At 38.4% G+C, this 21642-nt stretch overlaps 1 protein-coding gene across 16 annotated transcripts in view; it reads right to left on the reverse strand.

Moving 5' to 3' along the window:
• mast4 (microtubule associated serine/threonine kinase family member 4) overlaps nt 1-21642 on the reverse strand; it is a 170951-nt gene that overhangs the window by 38402 nt on the left and 110907 nt on the right. For 10 of the 16 annotated variants that reach the window (XR_005129511.1, XM_037533498.1, XM_037533497.1 and 7 more), the window contains one exon: nt 4467-4555. Coding sequence is in view for 15 of the 16 variants with exons in the window: in XM_037533498.1 (XP_037389395.1) it covers nt 4467-4555 (89 nt within the window). In the remaining variant the exon portion in view is untranslated. Of the gene's footprint in view, nt 1-4466; nt 4556-5978; nt 6089-12531; nt 13069-15624; nt 15706-17961; nt 18457-21642 lie in introns of those variants that run through there. The other 6 variants (XM_037533502.1, XM_037533501.1, XM_017714125.2 and 3 more) reach the window with 4 other exon arrangements.

Below are 21642 nucleotides of genomic sequence, written 5' to 3' on the forward strand. Positions count from 1 at the left end.
ATAATGATAAAGAGAAGTCTGTGAGTCGTGAAAGTCTGGGCTGATGGGGAGGAATCATTCATTAGGATTTGATTCATTTACTGGGGTGCAAACATAAGGAAGAGAAAGAAATTTGCTTTGTTGGCAGTCCTGTATGCAACAGAGATGGCAGGCTTGACCCAATTTAGCCAGCCATTTGGTGATCAGAAGCTAGGCTTAGATTTAACAAAAGAGCTGAGGCAATCTAGTTACTCCCTCTATGGTTCACAAGCAAGGATGGGGCGAGGTTCACCACTTTGTGAACAACTGCGTGAGCAAATAGTCCAACAGTTTAAGAACAATATTTCTCAACGTGCAATTGCAAGGAATTTAGAGATTATCATCACATACAGTCCATAATATCATCAAACGATTCAGAGAATCTGTAGAAATCTCTGCAAGTAAGCAGCAAGACAGAAAACCAACATTGAAAGTTGATCCCTCAGGCGGCGCTGCCTTAAAAACTGACATCATTCTGTAATGGATATTACCACATGGGCTCAGGAACACTTCAGAAAACCACTATCAGTGAACACAGTTCGTCGCTCCATCTACAAGTGCAAGTTAAAAGTCTGCCATGCAAAGCGAAAGCCATATATCGAAAAACACCCAGAAATGCCGCCGGCCTCTCTTGGTCCGAGCTCGTCTGAGATGGACTGATGCAAAGTGGCAAAGTGTCCTGTGGTCTGACGAGTCCACATTTCAAATTTGTTTATGGACGTTGTGTCCTCCAGGGCAAAGAGGAAAAGGACTGTCCGGATTGTTTTCAGCGCAAAGTTCAAATGCCAGCATCTCTGGTGGTATGGGGGTGTGTTATTGCCCATGGCATGGGTAACTTACACATCTCTGAAGGCACCATTAATGCTGAAAGGTACATACAGATTTTGGAGCAACATATGCTGCCATCCAAGCAACATCTTTCTCAGGGACATCCCTGCTTATTTTAGCAAGACAATGCCAAGCCACATTCTGCACGTGTTACAACAGCGTGGCTTCGTAGTAAAAGAGTGCGGGTAATAGACTGGCCTGCCTGCAGTCCAGACCTGTCTCCCATTGAAAATGTGTGGAGCATTATGAAGCGCAAAATACGACAACGGAGACCCTGGAATGTTGAGCAACTGAAGTTGTACATCAAGGAACAATGGGAAAGAATTCCACCTACAAAGCTTCAACAATTAGTGTCCTCAGTCCCCAAACACATATTGAGTGTTGTTAAAAGGAAAGGTGATGTAACACAGTGGTAAACATGCCCCTGTCCCAACTTCTTTGGAACGTGTTGCATGCATCAAATTCAAACTGAAATATTTGCAAAAAACAATAAAGTTTATCTGTTTGAACATTAAATATCTTTGTAGTGTATTCAATTCAATATAGGTTGAAAAGGATTTGCAAATCATCGTATTGTTTTTATTTACATTTTACACAACGTCCCAACTTCATTGGAATTGGGGTTGTAATTAAATGCAGTTGCAGAGTCGATGCTAAACTAGCAATGTAAGGGGCTAGATACTTCTGACCTGTATTTCGAATGAAAATCTGGTTATTTACAAACAGGTTCAAATAACGCAGTGAAACAAAACCAAACGAACAGAAGTGTAATGTGCTCAGCTATATCCTCAGCTACCTCTTGTCTTATATATTTACACTATCATTCACACGAATCATTTATTGTAATAATCTGTGTTATTTTATATATAAAACTTACAGTTTTGTAATATGGAATATGCAATATGGAAGTGCTATAATGCATTTTTTCTTTTTTTGTTTCATACAGCTTCTGATCATTTGAAACCTATGAAGGTGCACAGGTCTATCAAAATTCATTAGACCAGGCTATGTTTTTCCAGTTTCAAGTGTTTTGGTGAGCCTGTGCCCACTACAGCCTCAGCTTTCTGTTCTTGGCTGACTGAAGTAGAACTCTACATAGTCTTCCACTGTTGTAGCCCATTCACCTCAAGGTTGATGTGTTGTGCATTCTGAGATGCTTTTCTGCTCACCACAGTTGTACAAAGCAGTTATCAGAGTTATTATAGTCCTTGTCAGCTTAAATCAATCTGTGACTGTCCGTTGACCTCTCTCATCAACAAAGCATTTCCATCCTTGAAACTGCAACCTTCTAGATGTTTTTTCTTTATTTCACCAGACTGAGTAAGGTCTAGAGATTGTTGTGCATGAAAACCCCAGATCAGCAGTTAAAGAAATATTTCAACCAGCCCAATTGGCAGCAAAAACAATGCCATAATCAAAATGACTGAAATCACTTTTTTCCCCTACTCTAAATGTGAACATTACCTGAAACCAACAAACCCATATCTGTATGATTTTATGCACTACACTGCTGCTTCATGATTGGCCAATTAGATAACAGCATGAATGAGTAGGTGTACAGGGGTTCCTAATAAAGTGCTCAGTGAGCATATATCACAGCTTACTTCAAATCAGTGGCGCAAAGCAACAAATTACAACTATTCTCATTATAGCACTTCACAATACTCTTTTGTGTAAAGCTGTTGCTTGTTTGCTCTTTTGCAAGCTAATTTAGCTCATGTAAACTAACATCTGCTTCGTAGCCAAAAAACTACACAACTTTATTCTATAAAGTGGGTTATAACTTAAAGTGAATGCCAAATCACACCTAAAGTGTTTCTGAAGCATATTTAGTGTTTGTCTGACTGAACAGATACAGTTCCATTTTAATCAATGTTTTAGTCCACACCGGCTGCAATAGATGTGTCTATCAAAATGGGAGTCCTTCTGTCCAGCCTTTTTCATTCACTTGATAAATTCTGCAGTAAAATGACATACTCCCTCTCTCAAGAGCATTTTAAACTATGTTTAACATCTTAATATCATTGAAAGAAACACATGTATCTCCATATTTTCATTTTTTATTCGCACAGCAGCTGTCCTTTACACTATGTGAAAATTTAATGAGGAATGAACCAACAGAAATGTTCCAAAATTGGAAAAATTTGCAAGTTTTGCTTTCCAATGGGAACTGGCTTTATGGTTACCTTTAGGGACCACTAATGTCCTATTAGAATCATCATTATCACATTAGTGACTACTAGATGCCACCAGAAAGCAAGGGAAATTTTAATCGTTTCTTTGATTTTTTTTCAGCAGGGCTGTCCTAACAGTGTGTGGAGTTGCCAGTGTGTGGTCAGAAAAAAATGACTAAAAAGGCACATTTTACAAGTTACAAACAGTGTGTGTGTGTGTTTAAGTGTTTTAATGATGCATGACATTTACTTTCCCAGAGGAAAAGTGCATGTTTGTGCTTTTACATAAGTTTTAATTAGAAAATTTAAATAAAAAGCTTAGAATCAGGACAGGGTAAATGAAGTCAATGCAACTTAAAACAATTATATGCAACAGAACACAGTACAATTATTACTAAGATGTATCCCAGTTACAGTTTTACAGCTTTTTAACTTTTTTTCTAACCCGACACCAACAGCAAAGACTTGTGATCACAACAAACAGATCTGCTGTTTGTGTTGCCAAGTCTTAAATTTGTATAACTGTTTGAAAAGAAAAACTGATACTCAAACGCAAAATGGTAACATGACAGAAGCAGAGTGGATCGAATTAATGGTTCCTTGCACTTACACAATGCTGATGTGTTGCATCTGGTGTGAATATGGTGTAACTTTAAAACTTTGAGTACTTTTTCCAGCAATGATAGTTGCATTGCTCATTCATGATTACACTTGTTAGAAATAAAGGTGCTATGCAGGTACATTTTTCATTCATCAAGGTGCAAACAATATAAATGTACCCTCAAAGGTACAACTGTGGTTATAAGGTCCAATTGTGCACCTTAAATAACTGTACAAACAGAACAATAAAATAATACAGTAAAATAAATACAAAGAATGGAGACGAGATAGAGTGTGTGGAGTCAGTACAACTCAAAAAATATAATTTCAGTGGATTATGGTGCAATTATGTTCCCTGACTAACTGTGCTGAGATGTATGTACCCTTGAGGGTACCACTGCAGTGACAAGAGGGGTACTGCCCCAGTGACAGTTTTGTAACTTTATTTCTGAAAGTATTCAATATAAATTATCACTACAGTAGCTATTGCAGCAGTTACTCTTACTTTAGTAGAAATTCCTGTACTCTTTCCACCCCTCCAACTAACTAAGATGACATCACAAAAGGCTTTCTAGTCATTTGGAGCTGTAGACAGAGGAGGATAGAATTGGTGGTTAATGAATCACACATGCCTGGCTCATCAGACTCTGCCTGTCTACACTGCTTCTTTTTCCTTTTACTTAAAACAATGTGATATTCAATGGGAACAGCAATGAATTGTTGTAACACCCCATCACACATCATGCATGAACAACAGTCACTCTGCCACTGAAGTAAGCAGTTTTCAAGAAAGCAACTACAGGCACATCATACACACACACCCACACCCACACACAAGTACGTTACCTGTATGTGATGAAAGAGGCGAGTGTGGTCGAGGAAGGGCTGATGACTGTCCGCTTCCTATCAGACTTTTTCTGTTGCTCGTCCTGCAGCTAGAAAAACAAAGAGCATGACTAGATTATAAATATCACATCACAAGTTAATTCTCAGCTCTGTTCAATGTGAACATGAACTTACTTTTTGCTTCATACTGCGATATTTATTCAGAGTGAAACACAGTACAAGGAAGATCTCAGAACTAGTGTCAAAAATCACTCAAAGAACGGAGGGGGAGGTAGAACAAGGAGGCAAAATAAATAGAAAGATGTTATCAGAAAATCAGATGTTTAAAATTTGATTTTGATGGAACATAGCAATAAAACAGGAATTTCATCCTTTAAGAGATTTTTAATTTGATGAGTCATAATTAATATGAGCAGGGACATGAACAAATTTTGTAAGAAATGTCAGCTTTGACTGCAGGTTTACTAAGTTAAGCCTCAATAAGGCTGTCACTAACAATTTTATAAGCAATCCAATTATATACTAATCATTTAGATGCTTAATCAGACAATAAAAACAGAATAACAAAATAATAACATTGCTTTTCAAAGATCTCAAAGCACTTATTCGAAAAAAGATTAACAATGAAGCCTTTAAAAGCATTATAAAAAAATAAGTCTTTGAAATATGCTACTTTATTGTGACCGTCTAAAGCAACAAATATGAGGAACAGTTCAGTAAGATTATATCACAGGCAGTTGAATGCAAAAATACTGTGAAATTATCAGTGAAAATAAGCTGAACTCCTCTATAGGGGACAAACCTGAATATCACATTTTTCTGCACATTTTAGTGTAGGATTTCCATTTATTTGATGAGTTTAACATATTACAAAAAATGAAGCAAAACAAAATATGCCATAACTTTGGCACAGGACACATCTTTTCTTTTTCTACTGAAAATCAACAAAAAAATTGTAACTGTGCAATTTCAATGTAAAATGTACAGTGCGTTCTCTGTAGAGAATGTGTTTTTATTTTCTCTTATGTACACATGCTTTTTTGTATACTGTACATTTTCCTTACAAATCAGACCAGTCATGTAATGAAGGCTAAGCAGTTAGGGATACAAGGACACTTTTGGAATATGACTCAACAATTGTGTTAATAACTTAGTGTCATAATCTTTATCACTGCTAAACTTAGTAATTATAATGACAATCAATAAGGCTTTTATTATTTTATTATACAAACTAGCCTCATCATTGCTATTAAGTGGAACACACCCTACCGAGCTTCTAAATTAGATATTTATGACACATTTTAACATAAGCCAGTATTAAGAAGCATGTTACTTTATGTTTTCCTTTAGTAACAAAGACCTTTACTAAAAAGTAATCAACATAAGATCCATGTACATAAACAAACAAAGAGTCAGATTTAAAGACAACTGTGCATCAGATGAACAGGTTTAGACCAAATGCACAAGGAGGCTGTCAAGACTCATTAATAACCCTTTATTTTCTTTACATACCGTCTTCCTGATCTTCTCCATAAGCTGTACCACTTATTCCTGTTGAGATGCCTCATTAAAGTTGCAAGGTACACTTCCTCAAGACTAGAGCACATTCGTCCCAAAGTTTACACTGACATCTTTAATAAAATACAGTCAGAGACTCCACATAGAGGATATGCTAACCTGTCAAGGGACGTTCCACTTTAAGAAGCCTCAGACAGGCACTCTGTGGTTCACCAAAAGGATGATTATAGCTCATCAAACAGATCCTCTTAGTTCACAGGCTTAATGAGCCTGCAGTGCCCTCCATACTCAACCAAGAAGTGAATGTGCATGCTGACGTAGCCACTGCTCCAACTATATACCCAAAGGGGTTATTTGTATGATGAAGTTTGGAAGAAGTTTAAGATGTTTTGGGTTTACACATGCAGAGAACAGGAAAACCAACACAAGGCAAAACCAAGAAACAAAAATGGCTTAAAAGCACTCGAAAGCAACTTTTTTTCTACACCAACAACATGCCCATAAAAGTGATTTAAAAATATTTTCAAAAGCATCTGAAGAATCCCCCTGTGATTCGACCCTGTCAGATTGAGCGCTAAATATTTAATAAAAGCAAGGGAGAAAAAGTATGCATACAGAGCTTTTCAAGTGACACAATGACATGATCAAAGAAAAAAAAGGAAAGAAAAAAAAGAAAAGACTTTTCATTCGGTGTGCATTTAGATGATGGAATACCAATATGAAATGAAATAAAATGAACATGATGTCATATCTGATTCCAAAAAAAAAGGACTGTGTGAGAAACTGTAGAGGGTTTCAGAACACACGGCTCTGGCCAGGTGCACATTCAGGGCATTGAGGGAACAGGGGAAAGGTGCACTGAAAAGATGACATTGCACAGTCCTTGAGATCCTTGTATTAACGCTAGCTCAGTGTGGAAGGCCAGCCAAAAAACTTTAAAATGGCTTTTCTACTGGTAACAAAGTATATTGCCAAAAGTATTAATTCACCCATCCAAATCATTGAAATCAGCTGTTCCAATCACTTCCATGGCCACAGGTGTATAAAACCATGCACCTAGGCCTGCAGACTGCTTCTACAAACATTAGTGAAAGAATGAGTGGCTCTCAGGAGCTCAGTGAATTCCAGCATGATAGGATGCCACAAGTCCAGTTGTGAAATTTCCTCGTTACTAAATATTCCACAGTCAACTGTCAGTGGTATTATAACAAAGTGGAAGCTGTGAGTGACAGCAACTCAGCCACAAAGTGGTTGAACACATAAAATGACAGAGCGCGGTCAGTGGATGCTGAGGCACATAGCACGCAGAGATCGCCAACTTTTTGCGGAGTCAATCGTCACAGACCTCCGAACTTCATGTGGCCCTCAGATCAGCTCAAGAACAGCATAGAGAACTTCATGGAATGGGTTTCCATGGCGCAATACAAAGCACTGATTGCAGTGGTGTGAAGCGCTGCCATTGAACTTTAGAGCATAGTACTTGTCTGACTGCATTGTGCTGAATGTAAAGTTTGGTGGAGGGGGGATTATGGTGTGGGGTTTTGCTTCAGGGGTTGTTTTTGGGCTCGGCCCCTTAGTTCCAGTGAAAGGAACTCTTAACGCTTCAGCAGTCCAAGAGATTTTGAACAATTTCATGCTCCCAACTTTGTGAGAACAGTTTGGGGATGGCCCCATCCTGTTCCATAATGACTGCGCACTAGTGCACAAAGCAAGGTCCATAAAGACATGGATGAGAGTTTGGTGTGGAAGAACTTGACTGGCCTGCACAGAGTCCTGACCTCAACCCCATAGAATACCTTTGGGATGAATTAGAATGGAGACTGAGAGCCAGGCCTTCTCGTCCAACATCAGTGTCTGACCTCACAAATGCGCTTCTGGAAGAACGGTCAAAAATTCACACTAAACACACCTAAACCTTGCATAAAGCCTTCCCAGAAGAGTTGAAGCTGTTATAGCTGCAAAGGATGGGCCAACATCACATTAAACCCTATGGATTAAGAATGGGATGTCACTCAAGTTCATATGCATGTGAAGTCAGACAAGCAAATACTTCTGGCAATATAATGTATACAGGCGTTATCTGATCGCTGTGTCTCTTTAATGAATCTATGATATCAATTAAGATTTGCATATATCCACTTAAAGCTCCACAATGACATGTATTTTGAGGTAGGATAAGGCTGCCTCAATATAGACATTTTGTGACCCACACCAATACAAATATTAATGTGCGAAAAATATACAATATCAGCTTTCATCACTTTTGACAAATGTCTATAAAACCACTAAATCCTTTGAATTGAACATACGTTTACATTTCATTATACAATCAGCTACTCACAATTAAATAAGCTTCCCAGTGATGCGAATCTCTCAAGTTTCATCCTATCGTTGAGTGACACGAAAAAAAAACTGAATTACTGTTGCCAGATTTGTTTGTTTAGGATGTCAAGGGTTACAACTAGCTTTATAAACTAGAAAATCTGTGAATGACACCCAACAATATCTATTTAACTAGCCATCAATCCATGCAACTAGGTTGCAACCAAAATTTCTCCTTAGCTAATGAATATTAATAGAAAACTAACTGACGCTAAGAAACTGCATGAATGAAACATCAATGGGTGACCTATATTTACTCAGTCTGTACAAAGTGTTCTGGGTTCATTGCTAAATGCTAGGTTAGTCTTTTTTAAATGGACTTCACTGTGGAGATTCTAAAAACTTCCATGGCACCAGTGGAAGAATACCTTCATCGGATTTCGGCATTTGTGTGAATGATGGTAAGCACAGTTTTGGTACGTTACTATGGGTTTTTACATTCTTGTTTCAATTCACAGTCTTTCCTTTAAAACAGCTCTGTGTACCAGTGCACTAAAAGTAGCATTACTGCATCAGGAATAAAAACATGTTAAAATGTGTGCATATGCGCTGGTGTGAATCAACCTGTATAGCCTGAAATAAGAATTTTTAATAAAATTTTATAAAGAGTTTTAGGACAGATTTGGCAAGAGTTTCTTGAAACCACACTATGTTTTTATGCATTAAAAAGAAGGAAAGGCTTAATGTTTAGGTCTCAAATGCAATTTTATCAATCTACTGATGAACATATGATGACATTTGTAGATAATTCACTTACATCCTCAGAAGGAATGCCTCATCAAGTTTTCCTTGAGTTCTCTTTGAATGCTCTCTCAACTGATTCACAACCATCAGATTTATCTGTTTGTGGGCTCCAAAGCACAACTGACAATACATGCATGTTACTTGCAAAGACAGATTTTCACCAAATAATCAAATGTTACATAGTGCTCCTTTAACATCGCACAGAGCTCAATGAACTGCATTACATTAAGTGCGCGCACCTACACCACACAGATTCTACTCAAATACTCACATTTTAACTTCTCTCAGGCTTCCTGTCCCTGGCCAAATCTAACTTCACAGCTATTTTAGAATGCAAATACAAGAGTCCGGACATTACTTATGATCTAATTATGATCTCACATGACCAAATCCATACAAGATCACTGAGGTAGGACTAAATATTAGGGCTCTAAACCGATTCAAAGAATGAAAAAGAACAACTTCCTCAACATAAACCTCATTGCATTTAAACATGTACTGGACCTCTGTGATACCATTTCTGTTTGTTTGTTTGTTTATTACAGCCAGGTCTTCATTTTAGGCCATACAAGTCAAACTCTAAAACACAGAAACTTGGCTTTTCTAAACACAGACATTTGAAGCATGTGAAAGATATTCTAAATTTATATTTGAAGCTTATAACAGACATATTCACATGAATTTTACCTTGCATGTATCCGTTTTACAGTTCTTTTAGTAAGTGGTCCTGACACACATGTGCACAGGCTATTTTCCATTTCTAACAACGGCCTGAAACCTGATTAGACTACAGTTCGACTACAGCGAATATGTTTGGAAATAGTGTATTTAAAAAAATCAACAAAAAAATTACAGACTTGTGTTTTAGTTTTCAGAAATCACTAATGGGTCCCCAGTGTTGTGATAGCATTGATAGCCTTTTCATATATTACAGCAAAAAAAAGTGTACGCCAAGACAGGCCTATCATGTAAAATTAAAAAGAATTAAGTGTGAACATCCTTTACAAATGGAAGGGAGATCAGCCTGTGTGTTTTTCCCCAATTTCTTACTCTTTCCATGTAGCAAGGTCATTCGGATCAAGATGAAAATCCACAAAACATTAATAATTTCAGAAAGTATATAATATGCAGTTAACAGGTGCTCAGTGAAAGAGGATCAGATTCACCACAGCTATTTATACAATCTCCCCACATGGTTGGAATAATCCTCATAAGTCCTTAACTTTGCTCCATGATGCCTCCTACAGCTCACTGACAAAATTACATAACACCTTTGTGGTAAAAATGCAAATGATGTAAAAACGTGAGGCTGTCTTTGTACTTCGAGGGGCAAAAAGCACAGCTCTGCTACAGCATACTGACATTCCAGTATTCCAGAATACTGACAGGAATAAGAATAAAACAAGCACAAACCCTCTCCTGCCAAAGTCATCTTCCTGTTAGAATAACCTTCCATCTTTTATGCATTATGCTACCTTTGTCTTGCATGGTTAATATACAACACAACATTTTCTGCCAAAGCTAAAGCCAATGTTTTAAAACAGACTGATGCGGTATCTGGACTAGACTGAAGATGCTACACATTTGGATATTTTCAGGCTGGATTTCTCTGTCTATATTTTATAAATTGTACAATTCAGCAGCAAAGTCAGTGTTCACACAAACAGATTTACACCCATAACTGAATACATGCAGAAGCTTTAGTAAACACCCAGCTTGAATTAGATCAAAACAGAAGGCAAATGTATCCCACTCATCAAAAAAAATTCACTACTGCCGATATAATCCTGTACGAGCTGGTCATGAAAAGCTGAGCCTGCACCAGATCATTTTCTCCATTCAAGAAAGAAACTGAACATTTCCATGCACTTGTATTTACAAAAGACTTCAGCAAAAAGAGACTTGTTTAGAAAAATGTCTTTACAAGCAGCCTCAAATTTCTCTTACCTAATCCTATGTCAACAAGGCATAAAATACTCTAAAAGGATATAGGGAAAAAAACTGGAGGAAATGGGACCGTTATCTTCGAGAATATGGAGTGGACTGAATCCTTTGCTCCTTGTCTGCTCACTTTTTTTCCCCTGCAAACATGAACAGTTGATTCGGTGCCTGACATGCTGGACCTTTCTACCTCAGACTCTTGTATTTGTGTGTGATGTGCCTTGTTTTGCTTTGTACTGTTTTGTTTTTTTCTTCTAAGTGTTCACAAATAAAAATTTAATTAAAAAAAAAAAAAAAAAAAAACAAGACATAAAATACTTTTCCTCTCCATTTAAGAAAGGAGGTTTAGGTGAACTGACGTCAGCTGTAACACTGACCCTCCAGTGAAAGACAAAAGAAAGATATGGAGATTATTCCCAAAGCTAGCTCTGGTTAAACTTGAGAAGTTATGTGACAGGTTAAGTTAACTTCAATGTAATCAGTGTTAGGAATTTTGTTTCTATCATTTATAGAATCTTATACTTTTCCTAACTATTTTGCATGATGGCAAATATGCACAACCAATATTAACCTGTAATCTTAATATTTCAAAATGTTTTAGGTAAACTTGGGCTTATCCAGATATCCAATATTTTATATCATGTACATACCTGCCAATGATTATGCATATGCATTTATACACTGTAAAGATTGGCATTACAACTACCTGGATTAGCATTGATAAATGAAATTAAGATGTTTTAGCTCAGCAGTGTCCCGTAAACTTTCTGCTCTTGAGGAGTACAATAAATATAACAATACTGGGTATACAACAAATGGGACAAAAACCTATAGAACTCAGTGACGTCATATGGTTTTTGATGGTGAAAATTAAAGAGCAAGTAATATGGCAAGCAACAACTGGATTGTTGTCAGATGCTAACTAATACATGTAACAGACCAAACGTTCACTCTTCATCCAAAAAACAGAGGAAAATGTTAGATGAATGTATTGAACATTGTGTTTATGTACGCACAAATTAACCCCATGTAAACCCTCTTGAACTATAAAATGGGGCATTCCACAGATTAAAAAGGAGTAAGAGGACAAAACAGCAAAACAAATGCCATTACTGTGCTTGCCTACACAGAACTGCAAACATCCAGCTTGGTCGTAACACTTTAGTCTCATAGAAAGCAACATGCTTCTAAGCCATAGGTTGCTAGCAGTGAACTACAGCTACTTGACAACAAGAGAACTGATATCAAGAACAATCAGCTTTCCGTACCCACGGTTCACTTTCAGTTCTGAAGTATAGATGCTAAGTAATTACACTGCAGATGTAAACATCTTTTGTATGCACTGTGCAGACTAAACAATGATGTCTTGATTACAATCAAAATCTCCTCACTGTGCACTCAGAGGAAATTCAACACAATAGCAAAAAGTAGCACCCATCTTACAGTATTGTTCTTGTTCACAAAGCACACCCTTAGTTACCTTTTTGAGCGTCGGAGTCTGGAACCACTAAGAAAATGAGGCATGGAGAAGTTGGATAGGACAGTCCACAAGCTGGAGTCAGACATGGTCTCAAAGTCATGCCACCAAAAAAGTCGGCCTCAGAAAACTAGGTGAGGGAAAATGCCTGGCTTCGCATGGGCAAGTACACATCCACCACAAGAGTCCTGGGTCCTTCTCTCAACACAGCAGCAAAGCAGCAACATTCCGAGCTTGCAGAGATATGTCCAGGCACATCTGGAGGCAGCAGCAGCATATACGGGCTGTCAGAAGGGATGGTTTGTCCTTTGAAGTGTCCTAAAATTGAGTGAGGCACGAAAGAGAGAGAGAGAAAGCTTCTCTGCACCACTTCCCTATTGAGGGCATAATCAGTGTCCCTCATGCACAGTGCCTCTGGGACACGAGGATAGGACCGGTTCCAGTAGGAGACTTTTGTTTCCCTGGTAAAATCTTGCTGCTCTGCTTCTATCCCACACACTCAGTGAGCTCAAACATGCTCCATATCATGTAACAGGCATCTACCACTTCACATTCTGAGCCAGGGGGAGTGGAGTGAAGGCAGGGGAAAGGCAGGGGAAGGGCAGGGAAGGAGGGGCGTGTGAGTCAGAGCAGCACTGCATCATCAGCAGACGCTGCACAGTAAATGTACTCCATGACTGGACCTTCTCCAGTGCCACTCTGAAGCCTTGTTTGAAATGGAAATCCACAGCTTTTCAATGGTTAACTCCACCTAAAGAGGTCCAAGCCTCTTACTGTCAATCCAACCCCCACCTTCTTTAATCAGCACTGCCCAAATGAACACTACCATCTATCTTCCACTTCAGCACCTTTGATCCCCTCCTTTCTTCTGTTCTCCAATCTGGTCATTTGGCAAGCAGTCCCCAAGAATGGTTTGACCTCCCTGACAGACAAAGTCTGAGGTGGGATGAGGCTACGCTGTGCCTGACAATTAGCTACTGAATACAATGAGAAGCTATAGGCTGCTGGAGCCTGAGTCAAGGCAGGTTGAGACGATTCGGGCCGTGTGGCTGGGAGGCATGTAGTCACAAGCCTGAGAGAACAGGGCGTAAACAATGACCTCAGCTAGGATCCTGTTACACGGTGCAGACTCACCTGACAACTCCAGCCACAGCTAATGCTAACCAGGTTGTCCAGGGAATGCCAACAACATGAATACAATCATAAGGAACACACTGATTAAAAACATACATACACGCCCACTCTCACAACTTGGAGATCAAGGTCCAGGCAAAAAAAACAATCTGGCCTGAGTCTCATGACAGCATCACCCTTATCTTTTCCTGCTAGACCAGTGACTTATGAGATCTTGATTCAAAATCTTTGCTGACATTAGGAACAAACAAACCCTAACCTCTTTCTTCGCTTGCTGGGTCCCAAAGGGTCCCATGTGGCAGCCTGTGCTCTAGATTTGGGTGTGCTCCATTTATACTGTTCCCATTAAGAGAGGGTGAATCAAAGGCACCACTAGAGGTCTGAATCAGGTTGCTCATTGACTTGCAGGTTACATCATTGCCTTGATCCCGAGTAACAGTCAATAAAACTTCAGCGCTGCTTTCTGTTACTGAGAACAATATTAGCTTGACAATATAGGACTGTAGATGTGCTTAATAGTATTTGCCATGTAATTATCTAAAAGTTTTAAAAGGTTTCAGGAAACAAAGCCAGAAACTAAAAAGGACCATAGTTAAAAACAACCCAACAAGTCCATAACCAATAAATATCATAATTTAATTATTTTCACAAAGGAACCTCCCTTAAAAGTATTTTTAGTTTGCAAGTTATAAATAGGAAATAAAATAATGGCTTGTGTTTAAATGCTGGGAGAACGTACAACACAATTAAAAAAAATCAAACAAGCAGTATCTGTATCTACAGCTACAGTCATTTGGACCTTGTATTCAGTATTGGCTGTGAAAAAATAGAGACAGGTGCAATCCGGAACAGAGTTCTTCTTAACTGCCAATTGCTTAAGCATGTTGGTGAAAGTACAGTGTCATAATCAGCTCTCTGCACAGATGTAAAACTCAAGTCTAACATTCTACCTTCTTTGCCTCTAGAGATGCTGTTTAAACTTATTCACAAATTTGTGCAATTAAATTTAATTTAATTGTGTAAAAAACTTGTCTAAGACCAGCTTCATTTAGATCTCCCAAGAACGTCCAGAAACTTACAGTTCTTACATCAAAGCTTATTGGGGGCAGGTCATTATATGTAAACATGGACTAATCATACTGATTTAAATACAAAACACATCAAGCTCAATGACCCATTTCATTTACAAGGCCAAGGATGCATACTTGAGGAACAAAGCCTGACTGACTGTGTTGCTGAGAAGAAGGAGACAGAGGGAGCGAGCAAGAGAGCAAGAGAGATATGCTATGTGGGATTCTAGGACAGGGCACCAAGTTATGACCTGAATAATTCTTCACAAGATCAAAATCAAACTCTGATGATGCAGAGAAGCAAAACACTCAAGTAATGACACATACAGTTGGTAAAGAATTAACTTCAAAGAAAAAAATTAACTTCAAAGAAACCTTTGTCAAACGTAGTCACATTTCATCTGGTTTTCAAGAAATGAAAGACTTCACTCATTTAATTTAATAGAAAAACATTATCTTTATTTGAAGATTTTTAAAAACCAGTGACTTAGAAACCCTTTTCCAAACAGTTCACATTCAGATTGGAATTGACCTGATTTCCTGCATATATTTGAATACTGCAGACATTCAGCCACAAAATCCTATTTTGCACTTTAAAGAGGGTCGAAAGAGAAGCTCAGCAAAAGGGGATGGGGGAGGGGGTCTGAATCTAAGAACATTATGTAAGCACTTAGCCTTTCTATCAAATATCATACAAAAGCTTTGGATTTGGCGTAAAAACAAAAAAAAAAATCAAAACTGATATTAAAAAGGGAGACCTTGTGCCCTTTTGATGACAAAGATCCACGCTTGTGACACTGGCTTAATCTTGCGGAGCGTGAAGCCTCACTCGACCCTTTTCAGCTCCCGAAAAAAACAAAATGGCTATGTCAAAGAAGCAGCGCGGTCTTACCTCCAAAAATGGAAGGCGTGCAGCGGGCTGCATGGGCTGCAAGGGCTTGTGGGAGTCGGGCTCAAGCTTCTTGGAGTGAGGCTGGAAGTCAAATTGAGTTTCATAAATGCTGATCCTCAAGCATGACCACATGGCCCATACATAATCTGTCATGCAAAGTCTTTGATGCTGAGGACAGTGACATACAGTGTGTTTATGTACTCGACACATACAGATAAAGAGACATGGCTGAGGTGGCAGACATTACCACAGAGCAGATTCATGCGTTTCTCCAAGAAAAGGCCAACAAATGGTTTTATGGAAGGAGCTAACCAGAGGAACACTGACCCTTCGTATAATATTTACCTTTGATTTGCCACATCTTCAAAAGGTACACTAGACAAACAGTTCACAAGCACTGACCAACTAAATTGTATAACGACATGCAGTGATGTTATGAAAGTAATCTTACAATGACAACCACTTAGTCAATTATTTTTTAAATAAATGTATCAAAAGGATGTTTTCAAGCAAAATTGTTTTAAAAAGACACGTAGGTTTTCAGCTGAAAGAAATGACTGAATTTTTTTGACTGAACACGACAAAACAAAGAGCAAATATGTCTAAATAATTTGAACAATAAAGAAAAATAGTGACAAAGAAAGATGCAAAAGATGCATGCATATGTCAAAAAATGAGTTACTTCATCACCTTGGATGAATTAACCATTCTCTGTTGTCAAGGATATTTGATATCCTGAATTAATATAGATATATACTGTAATAATTATTTGTTTCATGCTTTTATCATGTAAACTGTTTTGATCTATTGACAATTTTTGGCTTTGACCAAGATTTTTCATTTCCCTACATTACTAGTATAGAAGTCTTTAAGTCTGAAGTTTGAATCAACCTAATCTCTCCCTCCATCACATTTGTAGTGAGTGATTGCTTACCACAGACAGTAATTTTCCACCCTTTATTATTAAAAAAAGTCTCAAAATTCATTTGTAATAGAACAAGGTGTGTCAACAGGTTTTCTGTGACAGTAAATTGAAAAGCAGCATGGAGCAGACATTGTCCATGGTAATAAATAGGTAATGGTATGGTACAGATGAAGTCAACAGAGATCATGTTGAAAAATGCTGGAAGAGTCCTTTGAAAAAGCATGAATCACTTGTTCATTAGAGGAGAAAAGGCAGTTCTTCTACAACATCCAAAGACACCTTTTGGGACTTTTTGTGTCTGTCTAGTATTTAAGACTTCAAAAACCTATTTAAAAATCACATGGTTAAAAATTGTCAATTGCCAACTATCAGATTCCGTTGTGTCCTTAGAATTAAACGTCAACTAAACACAAGGCCTAGATATTACCATGGTCAGGTCCTTGTCAGCATATACATACATATAAGTTTCAGTTATCATCTAACACAATATAGAGCAACTGTTTCAAACAAACATTGCAACATGTCCCCTGAAATCTCATCACTTAGTGTATGTGTGTTTTGATAAAGGCCTTGAATCTGTAAATGGATGCCTGGTGATGCAGAGCCCATGTGTCTATTGATGAGCAAATTAAACCAATCACATCAGCTGAAACTGCTGAACTGACATGTCGGGAGATAAGCATGGATCATGTCCTTAGCAAGACCAGCCATGATGCGACATGCACAGCAAAGACATAAACTTGTGTCTCTTGTAACCTTTATGGACAAAATCAGATATCTTTACATCAAAAACAATACAATCTCCTTCACATATAACAGAGGACATGCTGCAAATATGCAGAGTGTTTTTATATTGGCACCTATGCGGTAGGTGCTACAGTAACATGGAACACTACGCTATTAAACAAACTAAATCTCCAAAAGGGGCAATTGAGGCATTTCATGTGATTGTCATTGCTGAAAAGCCTTAATTGTGGAGCGGCATTTTGTCATATCTAAACACACAAGCAGATTGGCAGGTTGGACAGCTGCTGCAGTCCCCCTCAGCTTCAGACTGACCAGCTAGGCTTGGGCAACTGCTCTTCAGCACTGATCCGAGATCAGTGTCCCCTACCCAAGTTTTAGCCTCAGCTTTCACAGCATAGCACACAAAACTGTTCTCAGACCAGCATAAGACTGCTACCAACATCATGAGCCAGCACACCCTGGCCGGTGCTATGCTAGCACTGGCTAGCCTGGCTGTATTTACCTCCTAACACATGCTGCAGAAGCTGCTACTGTGGTAACGCTGCACTGCCTGGATTACGGTGACAGCAGGGACACTGCGCATAAATGAAGATGTCTGCCACTGCCATTAGATGAAACAACACAAACAGGAGAGACAGGGAAAACCACAGAGAGAAAATACTTACTCCAGTGTCAGCCCTGGAATCCTCAGCCTCTCTCGCTGGGCTTTCATGGCTGCTGCGCTGCACTCGCTCGCTCTATTGTGCACATGATATTTCGCCCCCCTTTGCCTGCCTGCCTTACAACCTTCATGCGCTGACAAAGAGACTCCACTTTGGAATGGGGCTCCAAGCCACTCACAGCAGCACTGAGTGGAAAGGAGGGGTGTAGGAGGGAAGCCCCTTGTTTTTCAGTCCTTCAACTTCCACCCCAAGCTGTCAGATGAGACCATCAGCTAGCTGCCTGTGGAGGGCTCAGGAGGCTGGACAATGGCTCTTTTCCCCTCCCATCCTGCACATCCCCTCTCTCTCTCTCCCTACAGCTCGTTCTCCCTTCTCTGTCATACACAAACACACAGTCTGATTCTGCCCCTCCTCCGTCTGTGGAAGACCCTTACGTCAGCAGAGCTGAGCACAGAGTATGGATTCTGTAAAGCTCTGCCTTCCACCTACACTCTCAAAAATGAAACCGCCAAAAAGGCTTTTGGAAACAATGCCAGAAAAGAACTTTTGATTTCCACAAAAAACGTTCAATGGAAGAGGTGATATGTGAGAGTATAAAGAACAGTTCTTCTCAGTTTATAATGCAATGGTTCTTCACTAATAATTAAAGCCTTTTCCTAGAAACATACACCTAAGCCAAAATCTTAATCTGAAATTTTTTCTACAAAAAATCTCAGTAATGAATAACAAATCTATGATCCCATTTGTACTCATTGTGGAAAAAGGGGAAAAATAAATAAATAAATATATATATATATATACACACACACACACACACACACACACACACACACACACACACATATATATATATATATATATATATATATATATATATATATATATGTATGAACTACGTCGACAGGTGTTATGTGATGGGAGTATGGAACGAGTGAAGTGTCAGATGGGTTGCTCTATACTTTTGCACAAACTTTAGTTCAGCAGGGACAAAGGAGTTCGGAGGCTGGTACCTTAATCCTGCTGGAGATCAGGATTGAGTAAGCAGAAAACTGAATAAGAGCAACAAGCAGATTGCGGCTAAATACTAAATGATTATCAAGTTGTACGGTAAGCTTGCTGCACTTTGCCCCCTACCAAACAACGTGCTAAACAATTGCAAAGAACAAGCTAGTGAAAATAATATTCAATAGTTAAAAAGTAATAATAAAGAATAATGAAGATAATTAATAAGCATTCAAAAGTTCCAACATTTTCTAAGTAGCCATCATAAGCTCTGGGGATCCTTTAAGAGCAACAAACAAACAAACAAAAACAACCATACACACACACTTTTTCTAAGCTGCTTCTCCCTCAGGGTCGCGGGAACAAACAAACAAACAAAAGTAATAAAAAAAAAAATTCCTCAAGTGAACACAAAAATGCCAAGAACACAAACAAGCAATTAAAACTGAAAAATCATGAGTACTCTCTCTTAAACCTGTTTAATAACATTCACTGCACATTTGAGCGTATAAAAGCCTGTCTGCATGTCAGTGACTATTAAAACACAAAGCATTACTAGAGAAAGCTAAACGAAATAATTTAATTAAATCCGATTAATCACACCAGGCCACACAGCTGCAGAGAAATTGTTTATCACCACTAGAAGATAGAAAGGAACACACAATTGTCAATGACCAAATGCATCACAACAAAAACAGCATTTTGCAGTGCAGAGAACTAGAGCAAGAGAAGGGAACCCTGTTGAACACCTATACTGCAGCCTTGCAAAACTAGGCCAGACCCCAGACACCCATTCATATTACACAAGGAGCAGATTTACTTTATCTAACACACTTCATTAATCGCTGGCAAGAAGCTGAACCAGCCAATGCTCTAACGGAATGGAAAAATTCACTGCCTGAAGATCATTTGTATATCCACATGAAAAGTATTTGCCACCAAAACACTCCATAAGGGTTGGTATTTACTAATCAAAAATACCATTATCCTTTGGAAGAAAGAGGTCATTAGCCGTTTTCCGCATTAGGTGAAGATAAATTGAAGTGAAGTAAAATTGCTGTACTTCGTGGTGACTGGGTCGTGTGATGGATGTTGGATTTTTTTTATTAATATTGATAATAATAACAATAACAATAATAATAATAGATATATAATGACATCAGAATTATCAGTATCAAACAGCAGATGTTAGCTCAAAACTTTATATATTGGCATCGGAAAGATGTTCATTTTGAACAATATTTTAAACCAATATTTGACAATATATTTATTCAACCCCAAAAGAGCAGAACAGGGTCTGTCTGCATTTTATTTCTTTTACTGCATTTCTAACCATACAGAAATAAATGTTATATTTCCTATAATATGTAGTCTTAATTTCTACTTTTTATAAATCATAAAAAATATTAGTAAATAAATATATTACATATTGGCATAAGCCCACAGCTCTTACATTGGTGCATCCCTAATGATAATGATATTAATAATTAACTTCTATAGCATCATTTTAGTTACAAAAAAATCTCAAAGTGCCTTGCACAGGAAAAAAATTCCTATTACAAAATACAGAATAAAAAAATACAATGCATTATGCATATGCTAGTCTAAACGCAAAAATGTTATGCCAGTGTCTGGCATCCATCCATCCATTTTCTAAGGCGCTTCTCCGTCAGGGTCGCGTGGGGGTGCTGGAGCCTATCCCAGCAGTCTTCGGGCGGAAGGCAGGATACACCCTGGACAGGTCGCCAGTCCATCGTAGGGTGTAAACAAATCAATGTAAAAAGACATGTAATTATATCACTAGAATATCCAAACCCATATGTTCATGCAGCTGTTTTAGCCTGTTATTAGTCTGTAATCTGTCCCGAGTACCTCCATAGCTTTCTGTTTAAGCCTGCAGCACTCTATATTACGAGTTCTCATGGTGTTTCTAGTTTATTTCCAGTGAGACATTCCAGTCACCAATTTGCTTCCCGTACGGGCCACAGGCTTGTTTATGGGGCAGTAGTGGGCAACAGGTGTGACCGGAAGGTTACTGGTTCGATCCTGTGAGCTGACAGTATATGACTGAAGTGCCCTTGAGCAAGGCACCTAACCTCCAGCTGCTCCCCAGGCAATGTAGATAGGGTTGCTCCACCTAGCGTGTGTGCATTCACTGTAAAACTATATAGTATATTTAAAAAAAAACAAGCTGCATTATTGAACAATCCAAAATCGGCATTATATCGATCCATATCAATTCAATGATTAAATATCAATATTGGTATCAACTCTTACCCACATTGATCAACCACTATTAATAAATAAATAAAAAAATACCTTGAGCTTTAAGAGAGAGGGAGGGAGAGGGCGATACAGAGACAGAGAAGGGAGACATCAGTTCAGTGGGAATTTCACACATCACTTGTTTTTGAATTTGCATTCATTAATCTTTAACTACTTTCTCCTTCACCAGTGAGTCACAGTCCTGTGTTGCTCTCAATGACTAAGCAGTCTATGTATACATGAGCCATACTGTGACTGCTAAGAAAGATGCCAAATGACAGAAATAAATGTACATATGAGATCAAATAAAGTGCCCATACCCAAACATTTAGTTGTATTTCACTGTTCTCCTTGAGGTCCAGTTATGATATTTGTGTGAGATTATCGTTTAATAAATAAATAAATAAATAATAGCAG

Source organism: Pygocentrus nattereri, chromosome 23 (genome assembly GCF_015220715.1).
Source record: "Pygocentrus nattereri isolate fPygNat1 chromosome 23, fPygNat1.pri, whole genome shotgun sequence".
Taxonomy (NCBI): domain Eukaryota; kingdom Metazoa; phylum Chordata; class Actinopteri; order Characiformes; family Serrasalmidae; genus Pygocentrus; species Pygocentrus nattereri.